At 47.8% G+C, this 23,965-nt stretch overlaps 1 protein-coding gene and 1 non-coding gene across 12 annotated transcripts in view; one reads left to right on the top strand and one right to left on the bottom strand.

Moving 5' to 3' along the window:
- The window catches only part of Pxk (PX domain containing serine/threonine kinase like), a 69,372-nt gene extending 51,365 nt beyond the window's left edge, over positions 1-18,007 (bottom strand). For 10 of the 11 annotated variants that reach the window (XM_004669080.2, XM_004669081.2, XM_045136148.1 and 7 more), the window contains exon 1: positions 17,838-18,007. In XM_004669080.2, the coding sequence (XP_004669137.2) occupies positions 17,838-17,939 (102 nt within the window). In that variant the 5' untranslated portion in view covers positions 17,940-18,007. Of the gene's footprint in view, positions 1-3,304; positions 3,356-17,837 lie in introns of all 11 variants that reach the window. The other variant, XM_045136155.1, reaches the window with a different exon arrangement.
- Positions 724-828, top strand: LOC123455398. The gene has a single exon (XR_006633887.1). It is a non-coding gene; the product is annotated as a U6 spliceosomal RNA (small nuclear RNA).
- Positions 18,008-23,965: the final 5,958 nt, after the last annotated feature.

The raw sequence follows: 23,965 nt of genomic DNA, 5'->3' as shown, positions 1-23,965 counted from the left end.
ATAATGAATTCCTGGTCAGTCTGGGCTAGAGTGAGACCCTACCTTGAAAAAATAAATAAAATAAAATAAAAATAAATAAATAATAATATTAAATTTAAAATACAACAGACTTTTCTGCAGAAATTGACAAGATAATTTACAACCAACTGACATGTATCCCCTATTTAAAAAAAAAAGCTGGGGTAGAAGCTTGAAATTAAAGGTGAAGTCAAGTCTGTACCTGTTTTAATAATGGTTAACAGTACGAAGGAGGGGAGTGGACTATGTCTAAGTCTATCTTGCCAAGCTTGACTATGGCAGTATGTCCGAGACAGGAGCTGCGGTGTCATAACCACCATGTGTCATGGCACTGGTACACACCATGCTGTCATTGGCCTCCTCAAAGGTGGTCACCACTGTCACAGGGCATTTACTCTCTGCCTTCTATGCCTCAGCCTATCCCATCTCCCAACAAAAGCCTAAAGCTCAGGGATGGTAAATGTCTTAAAGATTAAACACGGTTAAGGTGCTTTGCCTGTGAAGCCTAAGGGCCCGTGTTCAGCTCTCCAGATCCCACATAAGGCACACGCACAAAGGTGAGGCAAGTGCAAGGTCGCACATGCCCGCTAGGTAGCGCAAGCGTCTGGAGGTCGACTGCAGTGGCTGAGGCCCTGGAGTGCCAATTCTCTCTCATGCACTCTTTTTCTCTCTCTCTGAAAAAAAAATTTTTTTTTTTAATTTCAAGTGCTCACTTCGGCAGCACATATACTAAAACTGGAATGATAGAAGATTAGCATGGCCCCTGCACAAGGAAGATATACACAAATTCAAGAAGAGTTCCATATTTTTTTTTAAAAAAAAAGGTCATCCAGCCAGTGAATGGTGAGAATAAACTGGGCCTCAGGCATACATATTTGTTTGTCCTAGGGCACAACCTTGGCCAGAATGCAGTCTCCTTTCAGTGAATGCAGGCCTCCTGGACAGGCAGAACCAGACTATCAGGTCAGAAGGAATGTGCCAAGGTGAGGGGCGGAGTGAAAACAGCCCAGGCCTGGCTATAGGCGTTAATGTAGAGACAGGGCTCACAGGCCGCCCCGCAGAGACATCAGGCTTATACAGATTACCCTGCAGTTTGAACAGCAGTTATTTGAGTCCTTGCAGAGCTGCTTGGCTTCCGCACAGTGTTCCCATTCAGCTTCCCAGGTACTTACAGCGGGGTGGGCCTCCTGTCTACATCAGCAGCAGCAAGGGGCCAGGGTTAGTGCTCGCCAAGGCCCACCACTCCCAGCCTCGCCCGCTCAGTCTGAAGAAGGCCCTGCCTCTACTATGGTGGCACTGTGCAAGTGGGACGACTGAGCTCTTGAAGTGTAGCTAATGTAAGACTGAACTTTCAGTTTTATTCAAGTGCCTAAGGAAAGCACAGTGGCAAACACCTATGATCCTGGTACTCAGGAGGCTGAGGCTGAAGGATCAAGAGTGTGTGGTTAACTGGGGCTGCAGAGTGAGGCCTTCTCTCAAAACAATTTATAAAATTTTTTTCTCAAATTTATTTATTTGAGAGAGAGAAAGAGGCAGAGAGAGAGAGAGAGAAAGAGAGAGAGAGAGAGAGAGAGAGAGAGAGAATGGGGGCATGCCAGGGCCTCCAACCACTTCAAAGGAACTCCATATGCATAGGCCACCTTATGCATCGAACCGGGATCCTTTGGCTTTGCAGGCAAATGCCTTAACCACTAAGCCATCTCTCCAGCACCCTTGTTTTTTTTTTTTTTTTGGTCTTTCAAGGTAGGGTCTTACTCCAGCCCAAGCTGACCCAGAATTCACTATGGAGTCTCAGGGTGGCCTCAAACTCACAGCAGTCCTCCTACCTCTGCCTTCAGAGTGCTGGGATTAAAGGTATGCGCCACCACGCCCAGTTAGCACCCAAATTTTTAAGTATTAAAGTCAGGCAAAGCCTAACAACCTAGGTTCAATTCCCTAGCACCCACATAAAGCCAGATGCACAAGGTGATGCATGCGTCTGGAGTATTTTTTTATTTTGATATTTTATTTATTTGAGAGAGAGAGACAGATAGACAGAGAATGGGCTTGTCATGACCTCTAGCTGCTGCAAACAAACGCCAGACACATGTGCCACCTTGTGCATCTGGCTTTACTTGTGTACTGGGAAGTCAAACTTTCAAACTTGGGTCCTTTGGCTTTGCTGGCAAGCATCGAAACTGCTGAGCCATTTCTCCAGCCCAGATCTGGAGTTTGTAGCAGCTGGAGGCCCTAACAAGACTATTCATTCTATTTCTCTTGTTTTCACCATGTCTCTGCTTGCAAATTTAAAAAAAATATTTTTTTAAGTCAACCATGGCTACTTTGATAATAAATGGCAAGACAGAACAGCAACATATCAAAACAACGACCTCTCTCCCCCCACACTTTTTTTTTTTTCTTCGAGGTAGGGTCTCATTTTAGCTCAGGCTGACCTGGAATTCACTCTGTAGTCTCAGGGTGGCTTTGGACTCACAGTGATCCTCCTACCTCTGCCTCCCAAGTGCTGGGATTAAAGGCGTGTGCCACCATGCCCGGCTCTCTCTCTCCCCTTTTTAAAGTATCTATTTAGAACTCCAGACACATGCACCACTTTGTGCATGTGGCTAACATGGGTCCTGGGCAATCGAAACTGGGACCTTTGGCTTTGCAGGCAAGCACCTTAGCTGCTAAGCCATCCCTCCAGTCCTAAATAGGCAATTTTTCTAGAGCTCTGGTGTATACAGAGGCAAAATCAACAAGGAAACAGGTGTTTGTTTGTTTTTCTTTTTCACAACCGGCTTACTTTTTTTGTTGTTTTGAAGTACGGTCTCACTCTAGCCCAGGCTGACCTGGAACTCACACTGTAGTCTCAGGCTGGCCTTGAACTCACAGTGATCCTCCTACCTCTGCCCCCCAAGTGCTGTGATTAAAGGCTGATCTCTGTGTGGGGCTCTGTGCTGGGAACCTCCACATGAACTGGCCAATCCCTACTGCAGCACTGACCTCTTTCTACCCCACATGACAAGCCATCAGTCCAAGACCACCCACATGCAGTAGCCACACCTGCAATACAAGCATTTGGGAGATGGATGCAAGAGAATGGGGAGTTGAAGGTCTTCCTTGGCTACCTGTGGAGTTCCATGCTGTGTAGAGAAGGGCTGGCTTTGAGGACAAGAAGAACCAGCACTCAGGGCAGAGCAAGGTGACCCAGGGCCTCCTCAGGGAGGGTGTAGGAAAGGGAAGGGGCTGGACCACTATCCCACCCATCAGCAGCCTGAGAACCCAGAATCGAACTGAGATGGCTCACCACAGCAGGCCTGGAGCCAGCACCCAGCAGCACCCAGACTTAGAGCAGCGTCTGTAGAGACAGGAGAGACAGGAGACTAGTGATGATTAAGTACAACAGAGTGAGGATCAAGTGATGACTGAGTACAGGAGAGTGAGGATATGGTGATGACTGAGTGAGGGAGAGTGAGGTTCTAGTGATGACCGAGTACAGGAGAGTGAGGATCCAGTGATAACTGACTACAGGGGAGTGAGGAGACTGGGGATGACGGAGTACAGTACAGTGAGGATATTAGTGATGACTGAGTACAGGGGAGTGAGCATCGAGTGATGACCAGTGCAGGAGAGTGAGCATCGAGTGATGACCAAGTGCAGGAGAGTGAGGATATTAGTGATGACTGAGTACAGGGGAGTGAGCATCGAGTGATGACCGAGTGCAGGAGAGTGAGGAGATTAGTGATGACTGAGTACAGGGGAGTGAGCATCGAGTGATGACCGAGTGCAGGAGAGTGAGCATCAAGTGATGACTGAGTGCAGGAGAGTGAGGAGATTAGTGATGACCAAGTGCAGGAGAGTGAGGATCGAGTGATGACTGAATACAGGGGAGTGAGCATTGAGTGATGACCAAGTGCAGGAGAGTGAGCATCGAGTGATGACCGAGTGCAGGAGAATGAGGATCGAGTGATGACCAAGTGCAGGAGAGTGAGGATATTAGTGATGACTGAGTACAGGGGAGTGAGCATTGAGTGTTGACCAAGTGCAGGAGAGTGAGGATCAAGTGATGACCGAGTACAGGAGAGTGAGCATCGAGTGATGACCGAGTGCAGGAGAGTGAGGATCAAGTGATGACCGAGTGCAGGAGAGTGAGCATCAAGTGATGACTGAGTGCAGGAGAGTGAGCATCAAGTGATGACCGAGTGCAGGAGAGTGAGGAGATTAGTGATGACTGAGTACAGGGGAGCGAGCATCGAGTGATGACCAAGTGCAGGAGAGTGAGCATCGAGTGATGACCAAGTGCAGGAGAGTGAGGAGATTAGTGATGACTGAGTACAGGAGAGTGAGCATCGAGTGATGACCAAGTGCAGGAGAGTGAGGAGATTAGTGATGACTGAGTACAGGGGAGTGAGCATCGAGTGATGACCGAGTGCAGGAGAGTGAGGAGATTAGTGATGACTGAGTACAGGGGAGTGAGCATCGAGTGATGACCAAGTGCAGGAGAGTGAGGATCAAGTGATGACCGAGTGCAGGAGAGTGAGCATCGAGTGATGACCGAGTGCAGGAGAGTGAGGATATTAGTGATGACTGAGTACAGGGGAGTGAGCATCGAGTGATGACCGAGTGCATGAGTGTGAGGATCAAGTGATGACCGAGTGCAGGAGAGTGAGGAGATTAGTGATGACTGAGTACAGGAGAGTGAGCATCGAGTGATGACCGAGTGCAGGAGAGTGAGCATCGAGTGATGACCGAGTGCAGGAGAGTGAGGATATTAGTGATGACTGAGTACAGGGGAGTGAGCATCGAGTGATGACCGAGTGCATGAGTGTGAGGATCAAGTGATGACCGAGTGCAGGAGAGTGAGGAGATTAGTGATGACTGAGTACAGGAGAGTGAGCATCGAGTGATGACCGAGTGCAGGAGAGTGAGGATCGAGTGATGACCGAGTGCAGGAGAGTGAGCATCGAGTGATGACCGAGTGCAGGAGAGTGAGGAGATTAGTGATGACTGAGCACAAGTCTGAGAGGCAGCTAGTGCACATAGTCATCCTCAGGGCCCCATGCAGAGTGGCCTGGCACCTAACTGCCTGTGCCTTGGTGGCCAGTGAGCTGCTGTCTACTGACTGCCCTAAGCCACAGACTGGTGATCTATGTAAGCAGGCCCATTTCCGGTTTCACTTTCCTGTGCAGGACTAAAGCACGATCTGTCCTTGGGTGAGGGACAGACTGCTTTCCTTTCTGTCATTTTCAGTGGCTGTAGGCATGCTTAGATCCAGGTTCTCTCCTGCCAGTGCTCCATTCATTCCTCCCTCACCACCAGAAAAAGAAGTCAACAGAAGAAACAAAGAACCGCCTCAACTGAAATAAAGAGGAGAATGACCTGCTGCTCCGGGGCTTGTCATAGAAACGTGGGCAGATACTGTGATGGGCAGGCGGAACCAGCCCATCCACTTGTGGTCCAGAGCCTGCTGACGTACCCTGGACCACATAAGAAGTAAGGTGCCCACACAGACAGAAATGCTCTGCATACACTGTGACTTCAGGCAATCTGTTGTAGTGCTGACAAGATCGAATCCATCTACTGCTCTATGTGCACTGGCCTCTTAAAATAGCACATGTCTGGTAGCATAGTGCATTTTTAGATGCACACATCTCACCAACAAAAATAAGTTAATTCTCCAAGTTTAGAGTTTTAATTGCTTTTTTGGTTTTTTTTTTTTTTTTTTTTGGTTTTTCAAGACAGGCTCTATATCTAGCCCAGTCTAACTTGGAATTCATTATGTAGTCTCAGACTGGCCTCAAACTCACAGAAATCCTCCTACTTCTGCCTCCCAAGTACTGGGATTAAAGGTGTGTGCCAATAACCCCCAGTTAATTTTTAAAAATATTTTATTTAATTATTTGAGAAAGACACAGGGGGGGGGGAGAAACAGAGGGAAACAGCAAGAGAGAGAGAGGAAGGGAGGTAGAGAATGGGCACACCAGGGCCTCTAACCATTGTAAATGAAATGGAGACATATGAGCCACCTTCTGCATCCGGATTACATGAGTACTGAGGAATCAATCCTAGGTTTATAGCCTTCACAGGCAAGTGCCTTAACCACTAAGCAATCATTCTAGTTCCCTAAATTTTTAAAAATATTTTACTCTAGTTATTTGATGGGGGGGGCAGAGATAGAGAAAGAGAGAGACAGAGAGAGAAAATGGGCACCTCAGGGCATCTAGCTGCTACAAATCAACTCCAGATGCATGCACCACCTTGTGCATCTGGCTTAGATGGGTCCTAGGGAATCAAACCTGGATCCTTTGCCTTTGTAGGCAAGTGTCTTAATCACTAAGCCATCTCTCCAGCCCCTAAAAATTTTTTCTAACAGTGATTTTTACCCTAACACCCACAACCTAAAGTGCCTTCATGTTAGTGAGGCTCTGAGGATCTTGGAAACAGGTGTGTGCAAGTTTATAGAAAAGCTGCCTCTTACATAAAACCCTACAGGAGCTGGACCACAGGGATGAAGAATTTGTACATTAATATATCGTGAGTTCAGAGTCCTGCAGTGATATAAAACCTTGCAGAATGACCCAGGGCTGCTAGTTTTAGGTGGCAATGAAAATGTTCTAAATTGTGGTAATATTTTCACAGCTCTTTGACTATACTGAACGCCACTGAACCGTACACTTTCAAGGGTAGACGCTATGAGATGTGCATGATATAAAGCTACTGCCAAACACCCAATTAAAAAGCTTTGTGGGGGGCTGGAGAGATGGCTTAGCGGTTAAGCGCTTGCCTGTGAAGCCTAAGGACCCCGGTTCAAGGCTTGGTTCCCCAAGTCCCAGGTTAGCCAGATGCACAAGGGGGCGCACGCGTCTGGAGTTTGTTTGCAGAGGCTGGAAGCCCTGGCGCGCCCATTCTCTCTCTCCCTCTATCTGTCTTTCTCTCTGTGTCTGTCGCTCTCAAATAAATAAATAACTAAATAAATAAAAATTAAAAAAAAAAAAAAAGCTTTGTGGAAAAACTCGTGTCCCATGCACTGGCATCCCCAAGTGCTACATAAACGTATGAACAAACAGGGGGCGCTCTGAGTGTCACCACGAGTGACAGCTGTTCCAAGGCAGCAATGTCAGGGGAGTTCCCTTTTGCTTTGTAGGATGGCTTCAAAGGGTATAGGACTGCCCCCCCCTCTCGTGTCTGTGAGGGGTGGGGGATTGAGGTAGGGTCTCACTCCAGCCCAGTGTTGCAGTGAGGTTCGCATTGCTGGTAGAAATCATCCAACCAAGAGCAGCTTGTGGGAAAAAGGTTTATTTTGGCTTAACAGGCTCAAGGGGAAGCTCCATGATGGGAGAGAAAAACGACAGCATGAGCAGAGGGTGGACATCAGCCCCTGGCCCACATAAGGTGGACCATAGCAACAGGAGAGTGTGCCAAACACTGGCATGGGGAAACTGGTTATAACACCCATAAGCCCGCCCCCAACAATACACTGCCTCCAGGAAGCGTTAATTCCCAAATTTCCATCAGCTGGGAACCTAGCATTCAGAACACCTTTTTATGGGGGGGGGGCACCTGAATCAAACCACCACACCCAGGCTGACATGGAATTCACTACGTAGTCTCAGGGTGGCCTTGAACTCACAGCGATCCTCCTACCTCTGCCTCCTGAGTGCTGGGATTAAAGGCTGTGCCACCACGTCTGGCCCCTTTTGCTTTCAACCATGCTTTTAAGAAGCAGAAGGACCCAGCTATAGCACTCCTAGGCATATATCCAAAGGACTCATCTCATTTCCTTAGAAGTACATGCTCAACCATGTTTACTGCTGCTCAATTTATAATAGCTGGGAAATGGAACCAGCCTAGATGTCCCTCAACAGATGAGTGGATAATGAAGATGTGGTACATTTATACAATGGAGTTCTACTCAGCGGTAAAGAAAAATGAAGTTATGAAATTTGCGGAAAAATGGATGGACCTGGAAAGTATTATACTAAGTCAGGTAACCCAGGCCCAGAAAGCCAAGCGCCACATGTTCTCTCTCATATGTGGATCCTAGCTACAGATGACTGGGCTTCTGCGTGAGAATGAAAATACTTAGTAGCAGAGGCCAGTAAGTTGAAAAGGAGACATAAAGGGTGGAGAAAGGAAGGGAGGAGGATACTTAATAGGTTGATATTGTATATATGTAATTACAATGATTGTAATGGGGAGGTAATATGATGGAGAATGGAATTTCAAACGGGAAAGTGTGGGGGTGGGGAGGGAGGGAATTACCATGGGATATATTTTATAATCATGAAAAATGTTAATAAAAATTTAAAAAAAAAAAAAAAGAAGCAGAAGGAACGCTGGGGTCTTAATGTGTACTAGAGATGACCAGACCTCCCCCAAGTCTGGACATCATCTGATGACTCAACTGTCAGTGTGCAGGAACCTTCCCCTCCCGAGGGCCACACACTAACCCAAGGTGTCGCACTTGCTCCTTCAGGCTGCCTCAGAAAGGCTCACTACAAAAGGCAACTGACTTTTCTGAAGAGAGGCCACATTTTAATCTCCCTACTAGGTGCATGCTGAGTATAAAGGAAGTCAACAGACTGGGAGAAAACTTGCCAGGCATGAGGACCTGAGTTCAATGCCCCCCACCCTCGTACTCACACATGAGCCAGGAGTGGCTCTAATGTGCCAGTAATCTCAGAGCTGGGAAGGCAGAGATGGGTGGATCCCTGGAGCTCACTGGCCAGCCATTCCTGCCTAATGGGTAAGCTCCAGGACAATGAGACCCAGCCTCAAAAAGATGTGAACATGGGCTGATGCCACCTACACAGGCCCTTCATAGTAGGAGAGAGAAAAACAGTGACATCAAAGTAGAGGAGAGACTGCTTGGAAAGAAGAAGGGGTTCAGTGGAGGATGGGCTTGGGGGATGGGAGTTGCAGGAGGGAATTATCATGGTTTACCGGCTATAATTATGGAAGTTGCCAATAAAATTTTGTTCGTTTGTTTTAGAAAAGGAGGTATAGCTGGGCATGGTGGTGCATACCTTTAACCCCAGCACTTGGGAAGCAGAGTTCAGGGCCATGAGTTTAAGGCCACCCTGAGACTCCATAGTGAGTTCCAGGTCAGCCTGGGCTAGAGCAAGACCCTACCTCAAAAATATTTTTTTTAGGGCTGGAGAGATGGCTTAGCAGTTAAGTGCTTGCCCATGAAGTCCAAGGACTCCGGTTCAAGGCTCGATTCCCCAGGACCCACAATAGCCAGACGCACAAGGGGGCGCATGCATCTGGAATTCGTTTGCAGTGGCTGGAGGCCCTGGCATGCCCATTCATATTCTTTCTCTCTCTCTCTCTCTCTCTCTCTCTCTCTCTCTCTCTCTCTCTCTCTCTGCCTCTCTCTCTCTCTCTGTCGCTCTCAAGTAAAGAAATAAAAGTAACAAAACATTTTTTTAATAATTTTTTTTAAAAGGAAGGTGAACTGATGCCTGGGAATGAAACCCAAGGTCACCTTCTACATGCACCTGCACAGATTGTGTTCCCATACACAGGCACGCATACACACACAAACACACTACATAAACATGCAAAAAAAAAATGAAGTTGGTAACCACACTTCCAGTTCAAAGGCAAACACAAGGGACAAGTCTCACTCTCTGCCCATCCAAACACTTAAGCACACCAATGCATGGCTGGAGAGATGGCTTAGCAGTTAAGGTGCTTGCCTGCAAAACCTAAGGTCCCAGGTTCTATTCCCCAGTACCCATGTAAGCAGATGCACAAGGTAGCACATGCATCTGGAGTTTGTTTGCAGTGGCTAGAGGTCCCAGCTTGTCCATTCTTTCCATCTGCTTCTCTCTTTCCACCCCCCCATATGTAAATAAATAAAAGTATTTAAAAAAAGAGTTCCAAAGCAAAGCTAAGGTCAGCTCCCTCTTTCTCAGAATGCCAAACGCAGGAACATAAGGTGCTTCATTTCACAGAGGCCCTCAAAACCCTCTCCCAGCTCAGAGGAAGTGCTCCCCGCCTTGTGGTGGGGAACAGAGGGGCTCCACTTTCTGCCAATGAACCTGCTTATTTTATTTCAAGTATATTTTTATTTATTTATAAGCAGAGAGAGAGAGAGAGAGAATGAGAATGGGCATGCCAGGGCCTCGCATTCCCTATTTGTCTATCTGGCTTTATGGGACTACTGGAGCTATCAGGCTTTGCAACAGCCTTTAACTGCTGAGCCATCTCTCCAGCCCAGATGAACCTGTTTAAACAATCATTCCACAATTCATATTCTGATAACCCCAAGATCACAAGGGAAGGCATGGTTCTTTCTGCAGAACACATAACTATAAATATTTTTTTAAAACTCTCTCATGGGATAGTGTTCAAAAAGGATGATATATGGGGCTGGAGAGATGGCTTAGCGGTTAAGCGCTTGCCTGTGAAGCCTAAGGACCCCGGTTCGAGGCTCGGTTCCCCAGGTCCCACGTTAGCCAGATGCACAAGGGGGCGCACGTGTCTGGAGTTCGTTTGCAGAGGCTGGAAGCCCTGGCGCGCCCATTCTCTCTCTCTCCCTCTATCTGTCTTTCTCTCTGTGTCTGTCGCTCTCAAATAAAAATAAAGAAAAAAAAATTAAAAAAAAAAAAGAATGTTACTTTAAAAAAAAAAAAAGGATGATATATGAAGAATGACTACTATTAGCCCCTAAATCAGGCTACAAAGCTATTTTTTTTTCAATGAGAAGATTACTTACAAATTCTAAGTGAACAAATTACCAGTCTCTAAAAGCTCCCAAGTGAAGGTTCTCTGGCTGCATTCACCAAGGCTTGTAGGACAACTGGGGAAAATACACAACTAAGTAGAAGACGGATCAATTCCCAGAAAATAACTGTTTCATTACCTCATCACAATGTGTGGAAGTGCTTCCAATTAATTACCAACCAGAGTGTCAGCATTAGTCTATGCAAATATCTTCGCAGAAATTGTTTACGATGTTTTAATATAACTTGGGAATTTTAAAGAAGCTTCCAAATAGCATCCCAAGAGGAACCTTAAACAGATATTCATCTGGATGACCTTAAAATGTCAGGTGTTGGGACTAGAGAGAGGGCTCAGTGGTGAAGACGCTTGCCTGCAAAGCCTAACGACCCAGGTTCAGTTCCCCAGTACCCATGTAAAGCCAGATGCACAAAGCGGCATATGCATCTGGGGTTTGTTTGCAGCAGCTGGGGGCCCTGGCACACCCATTCATATTCTTTCTCTCACTCTCTTTTTCTCTGTCTCTCTGTTTGCAAATAAATAAAAAATTATTATTATTTTAACATCAGGCTTTGAAACAATGACATTGTAGCTGTTACAGTCTCTGCTGGGAGAAAACACCCTTCCCGAAGCAGCTGATGAGAGGAAGGGATTTATTTCAGGCTCACAGTTTCGAGGGAAACTTCATTGTTGTGGAGAAAGCAAGGCAGTTGGGGCATCATACATACCTTAGGGGCAGAGAGAGCAGCCTGAGCCAGCTGGCTCTGAACACACCATGGGCTGGACTAACCAGCCCAAGGTCCGCTCCCAGAAACATGCCTCCTCCAGCCAGGCTCCACCTCCCACAGGCTCAGCCAGCTGGGGGCTAAGTAGGAGGCTCCATCACAGACACTTGAGACTATGGGGGGACACGTACACTCAAACCACCAGACACCTTTCCAGTCGCTATCATATTTGGATAGGCAGTCTGTGATATATGAACAGAGCTTTAAAAATTATTTACAAGAGTCACTGGTTAAGAAACTAAGCTTGGTCTAGAAAGATGGCTTAGTGGGTAAGACAAAGCCTAAGGACCCAGATTTGATTCCCCAGGACACACATAAGCCAGATGCACAAGGTGCTGCATATGTCTGGAGTTTGTCTATGGAGGCTGAAGGCCCTGGCATGCCCATTCTCTTTTCTTATCTGCCCCATTCTCCCTCAAAATAAATAATTTTTTTTTTTTTTTAAAAAAAAGGTAGCTCAACAAACTCAGAAAGGAAAGAAACACTAAACCCACCTACATTATGTCAGGTAAAGATCCTGCCTGTCTTGAACACACCTTGGAAAAAGTAAGACCTCAGGGTCCAAGACAACAAAACTATGAAATAAGCTATCTTTAAAAAAACTCTTATTTGCTTATTTTCAAGCAGAAAGAGGGGGAGGGAAGGAAGGAGAGAGAAAAAGAGAGAGAGAGAGTGGGTATGTCAGGACCTCTAGCCATTGCAAACCAACTCCAGATGCATATGTTATTCTGTGTATAAGGTTTTACGTGCGACTGGGGAATCAATCTCCAGTCACTAGGTTTTGCAGGCAACTGTCTTAGCCACTGAGCCATCTCTCAGCCAAGAAAGATGGAGCTATCTAATTCTCTACTCTCACTTTTGTTAAATGGGTGCTAAGGAAAAATAAATCATGTAGAAATACAGTTTCCAAAAATCAAAACATTAATGAGAGATTCCTCTTCAGTAAAGGTCTTAACATGTAATAGAATCCTTTCCATAGATTAAAAAAAGGAGATGCCATATTAAAATATTAACATAAAAGTGTATCCCATGAAAATTATCTTTTTGTTTGTTTGTTTTTCTTTGTTTTTTTGAGGTAGGGTCTCACTCTAGCCCAGGCTGACCTGGACTTCACTCTGTAGTCTAAGGGTGGCCTTGAACTCATGGCGCTCCTCCTACCTCTGCCTCCCAAGTGCTGGGATTAAAGATGTGCACCACCACGCCCGGCTCAAAATTATCTTTTTCTTCAAAAACAAAACGCACCAGATGCAGAGAAAATGAGTCCTGAACCACATGAAGTCTGCAGAGAATTTAAGTAGAAGACAATGGAGGGGAAAAGCTAGGAGCACTCGCAGTGCCCAGCAGGCAGCAGCGCAAAGCAGCCGCGAGCACTTGACAACCTCTCTCCCCAGGACGCCCACCCACCTCCCCTTTCGGCAAGGCTGGCGCTTTTCGAGCCTTAGACGGGGTTTCCCTCCTCACAGAGCCGCACTCTCCCGCTTGCGTGTCTGCTCTTACTTGTCCCACGGTCCTCACAACTCAGCATGCCTTCCCTCCCTGACTCCATGCTGACAGAACCCTGGCCCCGAACACTGACCCTTCTGACCTGATAGGCACTCACTCCTTGCAGTAGAGGCCTGGTGTACTTCTTGAAGCTAAAGTGATTGTGCAAGGGAGAGGAGGAGGAAGAGGGGAAGGAAGGAGGGAAGGCAGGCAGGCAAGAAGGAAGGAGGGAAGGAAGGGGGGCAGCCATCATCCTGGACTGGGTAGAGGGCTCCATCCACAAAGCACTTGCTGCAGCTGCCCTTGTATTGCTGGCACAAAGCACCTGGCCAAAAGCAGCTGGTGGGAGGAAAGGATTTCCTTTGGCTCACAGACTCACAGGGAAGCTTCATGATGGCCAGGGAGAACGTGGCATGAGCAGAGGCTGCACATCACCTCCTGGCCAAAACAACAGCAGGAGTGAGTTCCTAACACGGGCAAGCCAGGGGCTGATAAACTCAAGGACCATCCCCAGCTACACACCTCCTCCAGCAAGGCTCCACCTCCCAAACTACCACCAGCTGGGGTCTAGGCAGTCAGAGCCCAGAGTTTACGGCAGGCACACTCCTGATTCAAACCAACACTCTGCTCAAGCAGGAGGACCTGAGTTTGGAATCCCAGCAATGAGGAAAAGACAGACGTGGGGTGCCCTGTCATCTAAGCATGGCAGAGGGGAGGGCGATCCTGGGCTTTGCTGGCAAGCTCATTTAGCCCAGTAGGTGAGCTGGTGAGCTCTGGATTCAGTGACAGACCTTGTCTCATTTGGGGGCTCCCATCCCATCTTCCATCATTCCCCGCAGGCTTCATCATTGCCCCATTCAGTACTGGTTCCCGAGTCTACTGCCAGTAAATCACAGTGCCAGTGTCATAGACACACACACGACCACATGCATCCAAACATGCACACCACACACATACACACAACCACATGCATCCAAACATGCACACCATACACACACACACACCAAAAAAAAATCATTGGAACCACATCTAGGCACTGAATCACTACCAACACGCATCAGCCAGCTGCTCATCTTAACATGTCTTTGCTGTGTGATGGCTTAACCTTCATCTTTCTGGTGTCTACATGTTTCCCACATATTTTTGTCTCCCAAGTTCACAAACCCTAAATTGTATGTGTCCTACAATTTTTTTTTTCCCGAGGTAGGGTCTCACTCTAGCCCAGACCAACCAGGAATTCACTATGTATTCTCAGGCTGGCCTTGAACTCATGGTGATCATCCTACCTCTGCCTCCTGGATGCTGGGATTAAAGGTGTGCGCCACCACACCTGGCTCTTTATCCTATAACTTTTAGCTATAAATTCTATTTAAAATTTTTTTTCTTTTGGTTTTTCAAGGTAGGGTCTCTTTCTAGCCAAGGAGGACCTCAAGCTCACAGGGATCCTTCTACCTCTGCCTCCCAAGTGCTGAGATTAAAGGTATGCGCTACATTTTCTAAGGCAATAAACAATGGACACAAATGAGCTTACTTGTAATCATTTGCTTTGATGTTTTTAACCCTTTGCAAACAGGTTGTCAGGCAATGAAGACAGAAAGAATGAAGCATATGCTTTACAAACACTTCATGCAGGTGATTTCATGTGATCTTCACAACAGGAAGGCAGAGGGACGACACTTAGTGCTCTTGTCCGCATATAACACGATAGCCTCCAGGAGGAACAGGGCCTAGTGGCACACCCCGCAACCCTAGCACTGGGAAAGTAGAGGCAGTAGAGCAGAAGTCCAGGGTCAGCCTCAGCCACATTCTTTTTTAAAGAAAAGTTTCTAGTGAGTCACATCTTTAATCTCAGCACTTGGGAAGCTGAGGTGGTAGTTCGAGACCCACCTGAGCTACAGAGTGAGTTCCAGGTCAACTTGGGTTAAGATGAGAACCTGCACCAAAAAGCCACCAAAACTGAGCAGTTAAGGCACTTGCCTGCGAAACTTAAGGACCCAGGTTTGATTCTCCAGGACCCACATAAGCCACATACACAAGGTGGCACACACATCTGGAGTTCATTTGCAGTGGCTCGAGGCCCTGGCATACCCATTCTCTCTCTCTTTCCCCAAATAAATAAATAAAATGTTTTTAAAGCCCCCAAAAATATGGTTGCAAAGAGATGGCTCAGTGGCTGCAACACCTGCCCTGTCATCACAAGTACCTGAGTTCAAATCCCTTGTACAGACCATGCTGTTTTCTCTATAAAGTTTCAATCCTTCTGAAGCAAGGAATGGATTCCCAGATAAAGACAGACACTGTTACACCAGCGCCTATAATCCCAATGCACCTACTGTGAGAAAAGACGCAGAGACAAGGGAATCGGGCAGACCTTGGGGAAAGCAGCTGTGAACACAGACAAGAGACCCTGCCTCAGACAAGGTGGGAGGCAAGGAGTGGAATGACACTGGGCTTTGTCCTCTGACCACTGCATGCGCACCATGGCACGCGTGCACGTGCACACACACGTCTCAGGGCTGAGGAAGTGACTCAGTGGGTAAAAGTGTGATGACCTGAGATCAGATCCCCAGAACCCACATAAAACTAGATCCAGTAGTGTCTATAACCCATTATGTGTGCCTACAGGGACATGGGAGGTGGAAACAGGAATTTCTGGGAAGCTTGTGGGTGGGATGGCCTGGCTACCAAGTAGAGCGCAACCCAGAGACCCCGGTTCACACAGGTGGACCAACACCTATGAACTCTCACACATGAATACACACAGAGACACATACACAAATATACAAACATACAAAAACACACACGGAGAGATTTTTTTTTAAGGGGAGGAGGGCAGGCATGGTGGCTCCTGCCTTTAATCCCAGTACTCAGGAGGCTGAGGTAGAGAGGATCACCATGAGTTCAAGGCCAGCCAGAATGAGTTTCAGGTCAACCTGAGCTAAAGTGACAAACAAAAGGTCGGAGTGCCTTGCCTAAGCAATTTCACAAACTAGAAAGTGTCAACCCAGACTTGCTAAGGTCTTGGCTCTCCCGTGCCAAAGGCTATGTGCTACTACAGACTTCCTCTGCGTTTCTGTCTACAGCCAGGCAGCAACTTCTCAGAGACTCAGAATGTCAACCAAGGGCTATGTCATCCCTTCAGCTAATAAGCTGTAAGAGCCACTTTCCATCCTCCCCATAGAAAGCAACCCCTTCCTTTTCTCTTCCACACACCACTTCAAACGACTTCTTTCCATGGTGACTTCCAACAGCTCTTGGTTTAAAAGAACTTACTCATAAGTCACTAGTGGTCCAAGGATCTTGAATCAGCACAAAATTTTCTCAATAAAGCTTAAGGCTGATGCAACGTTTTTCTCAGTCTCAAAATTTACTGCAAAAACGACCAGAGCACAAAACAGTGAAAACTTACGCAAGACAACATTACAAGCTCCACCACCATGACTGCCTCTGCTCCCTCTGAGTCACTGTCTCTTGTGTCCAATCATCATTATTAAAACTGCCCCTTTCTGCTAGAAAATTATTTTGTATTTTAAAGAAAAGTGCTGCCATAAAAAATGGAATGCCGGGCTGGAGAAATGGCTCTAGTTAAGGCACTGACCTGCAAAACCTAACGACCTGGGTTCGAATCCCCAGTACCCACATAAAACTAGACACTCAAAGAGCTACATCCATCTGGAGTTCATCTGCAGTGGCTGGGGGTCCTGGTGTGCTCATTCTCTCTCTCCAAAAATATAAATTAAAAAAAAAATTAAGGCAATGCCACTATCTCCTTTACCCTTGCTGTGGCGCTGACGCTGTGTTAGTGCCGCAGATAAATGCTCTGAATTTCACAATCACCGGCACACAAACAGGAAGAGGCATAGGAGGGTCATGATTCGTTTACTTATTCATCCGATAGCCTCCCGTAAAATGCTTGCCCAATCGGGACTCAAAAATGAAAGTCCCAGCCTAGTGGAGAGGAAAAGAGGCAATTACAGAATGAGCTGATGGATATCGGGCTGAGGGAGGGCACCAGGGAAGGCTTCCTAGTGGAAGTGGACTCAAGCACTGGTAACCACCTATGTTTTTACTTTGGTACAAAACAGACCTAAAAGACACAACACCATTCCCTAAGAGGTTATAAGATTCAACTGCCAATAACCAAGCCAAAAAATCTAATTGAATAGCAGGGTCTTGACTCTCAGCCCTGAATTTCAGTCCTCACTGCTTCCTTGACAGCCAACTACAAGTTTAACACACTTAATTGCAGATGGTGACATGTCTTAACAGGATTAAAGATGCGCATAGGGAAATAAAAAATGCTCTTTTTAAAAAGGGAGGAATATTCATTTCAACCCCTGAGAGCGAGTGACAAGCCAGGGCCTACAAAGGCAAAGCTGTCAGAAGTCTCTTCCTTCAGCGCGGAGGGATGAAAGGTCTCTTTGAACGGGCGGAGGCGCTTCAAACACAAGGCCACTGTGGGGCTCCGGCCTCGCACGGTGAAACCCAGCCTCCCTGCCATGGCCAATAAGCTGGGCTCTGGACTCTAATTTGGGGACTCCCCCGCTCTGCCATCGTCCCCTCACCCCGCGCACAGGCCGGCGGCGGGTCTACTGCAGGTACACTGCAGCGTCTACTGTGTCCCCTCCGAGGAGGGAAGCGGGGGGCGGTGACCCTTCGAGGAGGGACGCGGGGTGCGGGGCCAAGGCGACTTCCGCAGGGCTGACGCGGGCCTGGAACCCCGGGGGTTCGTTTGGGCTCCACCCGGGGCAGCGAGGGCACGTCCGAAACACCTGCCCGGCTGGGACCCCCGCGGCCTCCGCCCGCCCGCCCGTCCGTCCCGCCCGGCACCCCGGCCCCGCGCACCGTGTGTGAGTGCAGGCTCTGGCTCGCCTCGATGGCCGCTGTCAGCGGAACCGTGTCGTCCAGCAGCACCTTGCCGGCCGGCGGCTTCTCCATGAAGGCCATCCTCTTCCTCGTCCTCCTCCACCTCGGAGCCGGCGCAGGAACCCGCGGCGCCCAGCCCCGCCGCCTGCAGCCAGCCGCCGGCCGCCGCGGCTGTCAACGTGCGCCGCCGCCCGCCCGCGGGGTCCTAGCGCCGGCCCTTCTCCGCGCCGTCGCTGTTAATGGACGCCGCCCGTCCGCTCACGGGATCCTAGCGCCGGCCCTCTCTGCGCCGTCGCTGTTAATGGACGCCGCCTCATGCACCGCCTGCCTGCCTGCAGGGTCCTAGCGCCGCCCTCCTAAGGTGCCGTGGCTGTTAATGTACGCCGCCTCACGCCCCGCCTGCCCGCAGGGTCCTAGCGCTGGACTTTCTTAGCACGTCGCTGTTAATGTACACCGCCCCACTCGCGGCCTCAGCCGCCCTCTTGCTCGCGGGGTCCTAGCGCCGGTACACCAAATCGGCGCGGCAACCCTCAATATCCGCCTTGTAGGGGGGGGGGGTGGGCACGGACTCCCACTCACCACCTGGGACACTCAAATCTGAGACACCGCATCCTGAGCCCTGGGATCCTGCAGAGAGACTCGAGCTTTGCTGTTGAAACCGGAGGCTCACACCATCAGACCCGAAGCGCTTAGTCTTGTCAAAGACCCTGCTGCAGCGTGGCCCCTCAGTCCTGCCTGCACACCCACACTTCCTAAACAAAGTCCTCTTTATTTTAAATAAGAAATATTTTTATTTGTAAGCAGAGAGAAGACAGAATGGTCGCGCAAGGGCCTTTAGCCGCTGCAAACGAAATCCAGATGCATGCGTCACCTTTTGCATCTGGTTTAGGTTGGGTACTGGGGAATCGAACTCAGGTTGTAGGAAAGCACCTCAACCGTTGAGCCATCTCTCCAGCCCACCAAGTCCTGATTCAGGTTTGCAAGGACTCTAACCACCTAAGAGCAGCACCTTCAGAACTGGACCCCCACAGTTGGACACTTTGGACCCTAAAACCCTCAAGTGCAAGGTCTGGAAACTGGGGCGCGGGGGGGGGGGCGAGAGCACTAGGCCAGAATCTTCTAGCTTCCACTCTTGGTCCCTAGCCCTCAAGTCGGCCCACAGGCTTTCAAACCCCAAATCCCTTGGATGCGGGAGGCTTTAATCCTCGCATACTGTCTCCAAGAATTCAACCTTCCAGCCAATTTAGTCTCCACATCTCAGCAGCAAATCTACTCTAGTTCATGACCCTAGTTTAGTCTTCTAGGAGAGTGGGATTAAATTTGGGATCAGATGCGCCATCTGTGTGACCTGGAGCAAATGACCCAGTCTCTCATTCACCACCTGTGTGACCCTCTTCCTGACATCCAGCTTCCCATAGGCAAAATGAAGTAAATATCCGGACAGCTTGCTGATGAGGAATGCTACAGCATGGGAGGGGACTGGGCACATCTTAAAAGCTCAGTATTACCAGGCACGCCTTTGATCCCAGCGCTTGGAAGTTTGAGGCTGAAACCTCTGGCTTTAGGGCTGGAGAGAAGGCTCAGCGGGTATGGTGCTTGCCTGCAAAACCTAACGACCTGAGTTGGGTACCTCAGCACCCACGGAAAGGCAGATATACAAAAGGGTATGTGCACCTGCCGTAGCTAGAGGCCCTGGCAAACCTGTTCTCTGTCTCCCTCTGCTTGCAAATAAATATTTTTTGTTTTTGATTGAAATTTCAAGGTAGGGTCTCACTGTAGTCCAGGCTGACTAAAACTTTTTTTTTTTTTTTTTTTAAAGAAAATAGCAGCCTGGTGTAGTGGCCCACGCCTTTAATCCCAGCACTCGGGAGGCAGAGGTAGAATTGCTGTAAGTTCGAGGCCACCCTGTGACTACATAGTGAATTCTAGGTTAGCCTGAGCTAGAGTGAGACCCTACCTCGAAAAACCAGAAGAAGAAAAAAAAAAGCACTTGCTTGCAAAACATGAAGGCTGGAATTTGATTCCCAGTACCCACATAGGGCCAGATTCACAGAGTGGCACACATGTTGGAGTTTGTTGGCAGCAGCAAGGTGCCCTGACATGCCCATTTTCTCTCAAAATAAATAGGAATTCTTGAAAAAAGCCGGGTGTGGTGATGTTCATCTTTAATCCCAGCTGTGGGGAAGCAGGGGTAGGAAGATTGTATGAGGCCAGCCTGGAACTACATAGTGAATTCCAAGTCAGCCTGAGCTAGAGCAAGATCTTACCTCGAAAATCTAAATAATGATGATGATGATGTACAACCAAGATCCAGTGCTCTGCTAAACCAGTTTTCACAAGATGTATTTCTGAGAATAAGATGAAATCTTCTCTCAACCTAGACAGCTGAATTCAATTCCATTTCCATCCTAATGTGTGCATACATTCTTTCTCTCTCTGTCTCTCTAATGCTTTAGAAAGAAGACCCAACTTTTGGGCCTTAACAATTTTCCACTTATATTCACTACCATATTCCAATTTAGACATGTTCCAATTTAGGGTTATGTGGAGGATGAGATGTTCGTGTGTGTAATTTTGTAAAACGGTGACAATTGTGCTACTGGACTTCTGCTCTTGAGGGCCTATGGATGACAAAACGAAAAATGAGCAGATGTTTCAGTGGTTATTTTGCTGTTTTGGTAGTGGCAGTGCAGGGTATCAGAACCAAGGTCTCGCTCAAGTGTCCTGCTGCTGACCTACAGGCCCAGCCTAATCCGCTAATACTTCCTGGAAGGAAGGAAAGGTTGTTGGAGGCAAGTTGAGGCACCACCCACTACAGGGGGAGCAGGAGGGAAAAAACGAGAGCTAGTGGACTGTGAGGTGGTTCAAGGAAGAGCTGGGATTTGAACCGAGTCTTAAGGATCATCGAGCCTTGGGGATGCTAGCCAAGTATTCTGTCACTAAACTAGACTCCCAGTTCCACTCAGGCTTGTAGCAAAGGCCTTCCTGAATATGTACTAGATGCCAAGCACTGTGCCAGGCATAGGAAAGTTAAAGGTCACTTACCGTTCAGTTTCTTGGGCACATAAACTAGAAAACAATATGGATAGGCAGTTTCAGGCTGGTCCAGGGGTACCATGTAGCCCTATGGGACAGAGAGAAGGAAGCCAGGCAGATGTGTAACAGAGGGGAGAAAGGCTCCTGCCTCTGCTCCCTCGTGCTGGGATTAAAGATGTGCACCACCACACTCAACTTTTTTTTAATCTTTTTTTTTTTTTTTGAGGTAGGGTCTCACTCTAGCGCAGGCTGACCTGGAATTTACTATGTAATCTCAGTGTGGCCTTGAATTTACAGCAATCCTCCTACCTCTGCCTTCTAAGTATTGGGATTAAAGGCATGCACCACTGCCCCCAGCCTTTTTTAATCTTTTCTTTCTTTCTTTCTTTTTTTTTTTTTTTTTTTGCTTTTTTATTTATTTATTTTTATTTGAGACAGAGAGAGAGAGAGAGAAAGAGAGAGAATGGGCGTGCCAGGGCCTCTAGCCCCTGCAAACACACTCCAGATGCATGCGCCACCTTGTGTATCTAGCCTTCATGGGACCTGGAGAACCAAACCTGGGTCCTTAAGGCTTCGCAGGCAAGTGCCTTAACTGCTAAGCCATCTCTCCAGCCCCACACTCAGCTTTAACAAGCACTTCTTGGCTAAGGGGTACAACTTCAAGGAGGAAAACGCAAGTCCCGTAAAAGTAGGGAGGGGTGAGAGCGGAAGGTGGGTAGTGGAGAGGGGAGACAGGGTTGGTGGGAAGAGGACTCCCATGAGATAAGAATATCACCATAAGTCAGAGACTGGAGAGTACTGCCCAAGTTCTTAGTCGACCCCTCAGGTCAGTGCTGGCTCCCTCCCCACCCCTGGCTTCAGCCTCAGCTGAGAGGATTAAGGGAAGGGGCGGAATGCATGAATGGAGGAAAATGACCTGGAAGACAGGCTCCTTCCAGCAGGCAATCCACACTAGGGGGGAGCTGGCAGTCTTCCAAAGACAGCCCAAGGCATTCAAATGCTTTCCTGAAAGGGGTTAAAAAGCATCAGAGTTGCAAAGCTCACAAGGCCCTTGCCCAGAGCTCTTGACTAGGAAAAGGAAACTGAAAGTGAACGATGGAATGACGCCAGGGCAGGCTCGCTCCGGCCCTCCTCTCTCCCGGTTCTTCCCAGCAGTCCTTGGATAATCCCTGTGCTAGCTTTACTTTCTTCTCTACTTACAAGGGCTGCTCTCGGTGATTCCCTGAGCGTGCTGGGAATCCACCCAAAGATCCACAAGAGACCGGCTCCAGCCTCCTACACCTCAACAGTGATTCGGTTTTTCCCTTTTTAAAAGAGTATGTTGTTTATTTGAGAGAGAGGGTGGCCTCGAACTCACAGCATTTCTCCTACCTCTGCCTCCAGAGTGCTGGGATTAAAGGTGTGCAGCACCACATCCAGCTCATTAAAAAAAAAAAAATTACTGGGCTCAAGAGATGGTTTAGTGGTTAAGGCACTTGCCAGCAAAGCTAAAGGACCCAGTTCAATTCTGCAGTACAAAAAAGCAATAAACAACAAAGGAGATATAAAAGGTGGCACAAGTCAGAGTTCACTTGCAGTGGCTAGAGGCCCTGGTGCACCAATATTATTCTCATTTTCTCTCTCTTTCTCCATATACATACATATGTATGATCTGCTTCTGTCTCTCAAATAAATAAATAAAATATTTTAAACAATTATTTATTTGACAAAGATTGAGAGAGAGAGTGAATATGAATGGGCATACCAGGTCCTCTTGCTGCTGCATCAAACGCCAGACACATCCACCACTTTTGTGTATCTGACTTTATGCGGGTACTGGGGAATCAAACCCAAGTAGTCAGGTTTTGTAAGCAAGCAGCTTTAACCCCCAAGCAATCTCTCAGCCCTTTCCTTTTTTTAAATTAGGGAATTAAAAACATTGCCCAGGCTGGCCCTTCTCTCCTGGGCCCAAGTCACAGGCACTGTGTGTGACTCCATGTGGCTTTGAAGTGGCACAGGCTGAATATGGGAAAACTGTCTACAGGCCAGAGCTAACTGATCTCATCTTAGGTGGCATAAACCTAACACAGAAAGAGAAAACCTCAGATCTGGCCATATCTGGTACTTAGGACTAGTGGAAAGATTTTTATATTCTCCTATGTTGCCAAATGTTTACACAGCCCACACAACGTTTACCTAACAGCCTGAGGTTGGGCCAGACTGCTTGAACATGATGAATTTTAATGAGGAAGTTTCTACACCTTGCAATTGCTCTACAAAATCAAATAAATTATATATATAAATATAAACCTTGGGCTGGGAAAATGGCTTAGCGGTTAAGGCATTTGCCTGCAAAGCCTAGGGACCCTGGTTCGATTCCCCAAGACCCACATAAGCACAAGGGGACATATGTGTCTGGAGTTTGTTTGTTTGCATTGGCTAGAGGCCCTGGTGTGCCCTTTCTCTGTATCTGCCTCTTCCTCTCTCTCTCTCAAATAAGTAAGTAAAATGTTTAAAAATAAACTGTGGCCTAGTGGCTAAGGTACTTGCCTGCAAATCCAAAGGACCCAGGTTGGATTTCCCAGCACCCATGTAAGCCAGATACATAAGATGGCACATAAATATGAAGTACATTTGCAGCTGCTGGAGGCCCTGGCATGTCCATTCTCTCTGTCTCTGCTTGCAAATAAATAAAATTTATGTTAACGTTTCAGGGATGAACAGGTGCACATCTGTCATGGTGGAAACCAACTGCCCTCTAATTGGACTGGAGGCCCGCTCCATGGGAGGGAACACATCCCTGATACTAGGGGTGTAACGTCTGCTGCTATCTGGCTAAAACTTTATACTATGCTCATCAAACTGCCCAGTAAGCACTTCTCTTAATGTTCATACCCATAAATTAATGCTACTCTCACTGTTGGTTAGAGAAGCTTCTTGTCAGATGGCAGTAACCTTGGGATGACTCAGAAGGCACCATGGTGATGAGAAGAAGTGACAAAGGAGTGCTCAGTACTGAAATATCTCTAACACACCTTCCAAGGCTCAGGGTCCATTGCAGAAGAGGTGGCAGAAAGAATGTAAGAGCCAAA

Source organism: Jaculus jaculus, chromosome 16 (assembly GCF_020740685.1).
Source record: "Jaculus jaculus isolate mJacJac1 chromosome 16, mJacJac1.mat.Y.cur, whole genome shotgun sequence".
Lineage (NCBI taxonomy): Eukaryota > Metazoa > Chordata > Mammalia > Rodentia > Dipodidae > Jaculus > Jaculus jaculus.
This window is presented reverse-complemented; position numbering and strand designations above follow the sequence as displayed.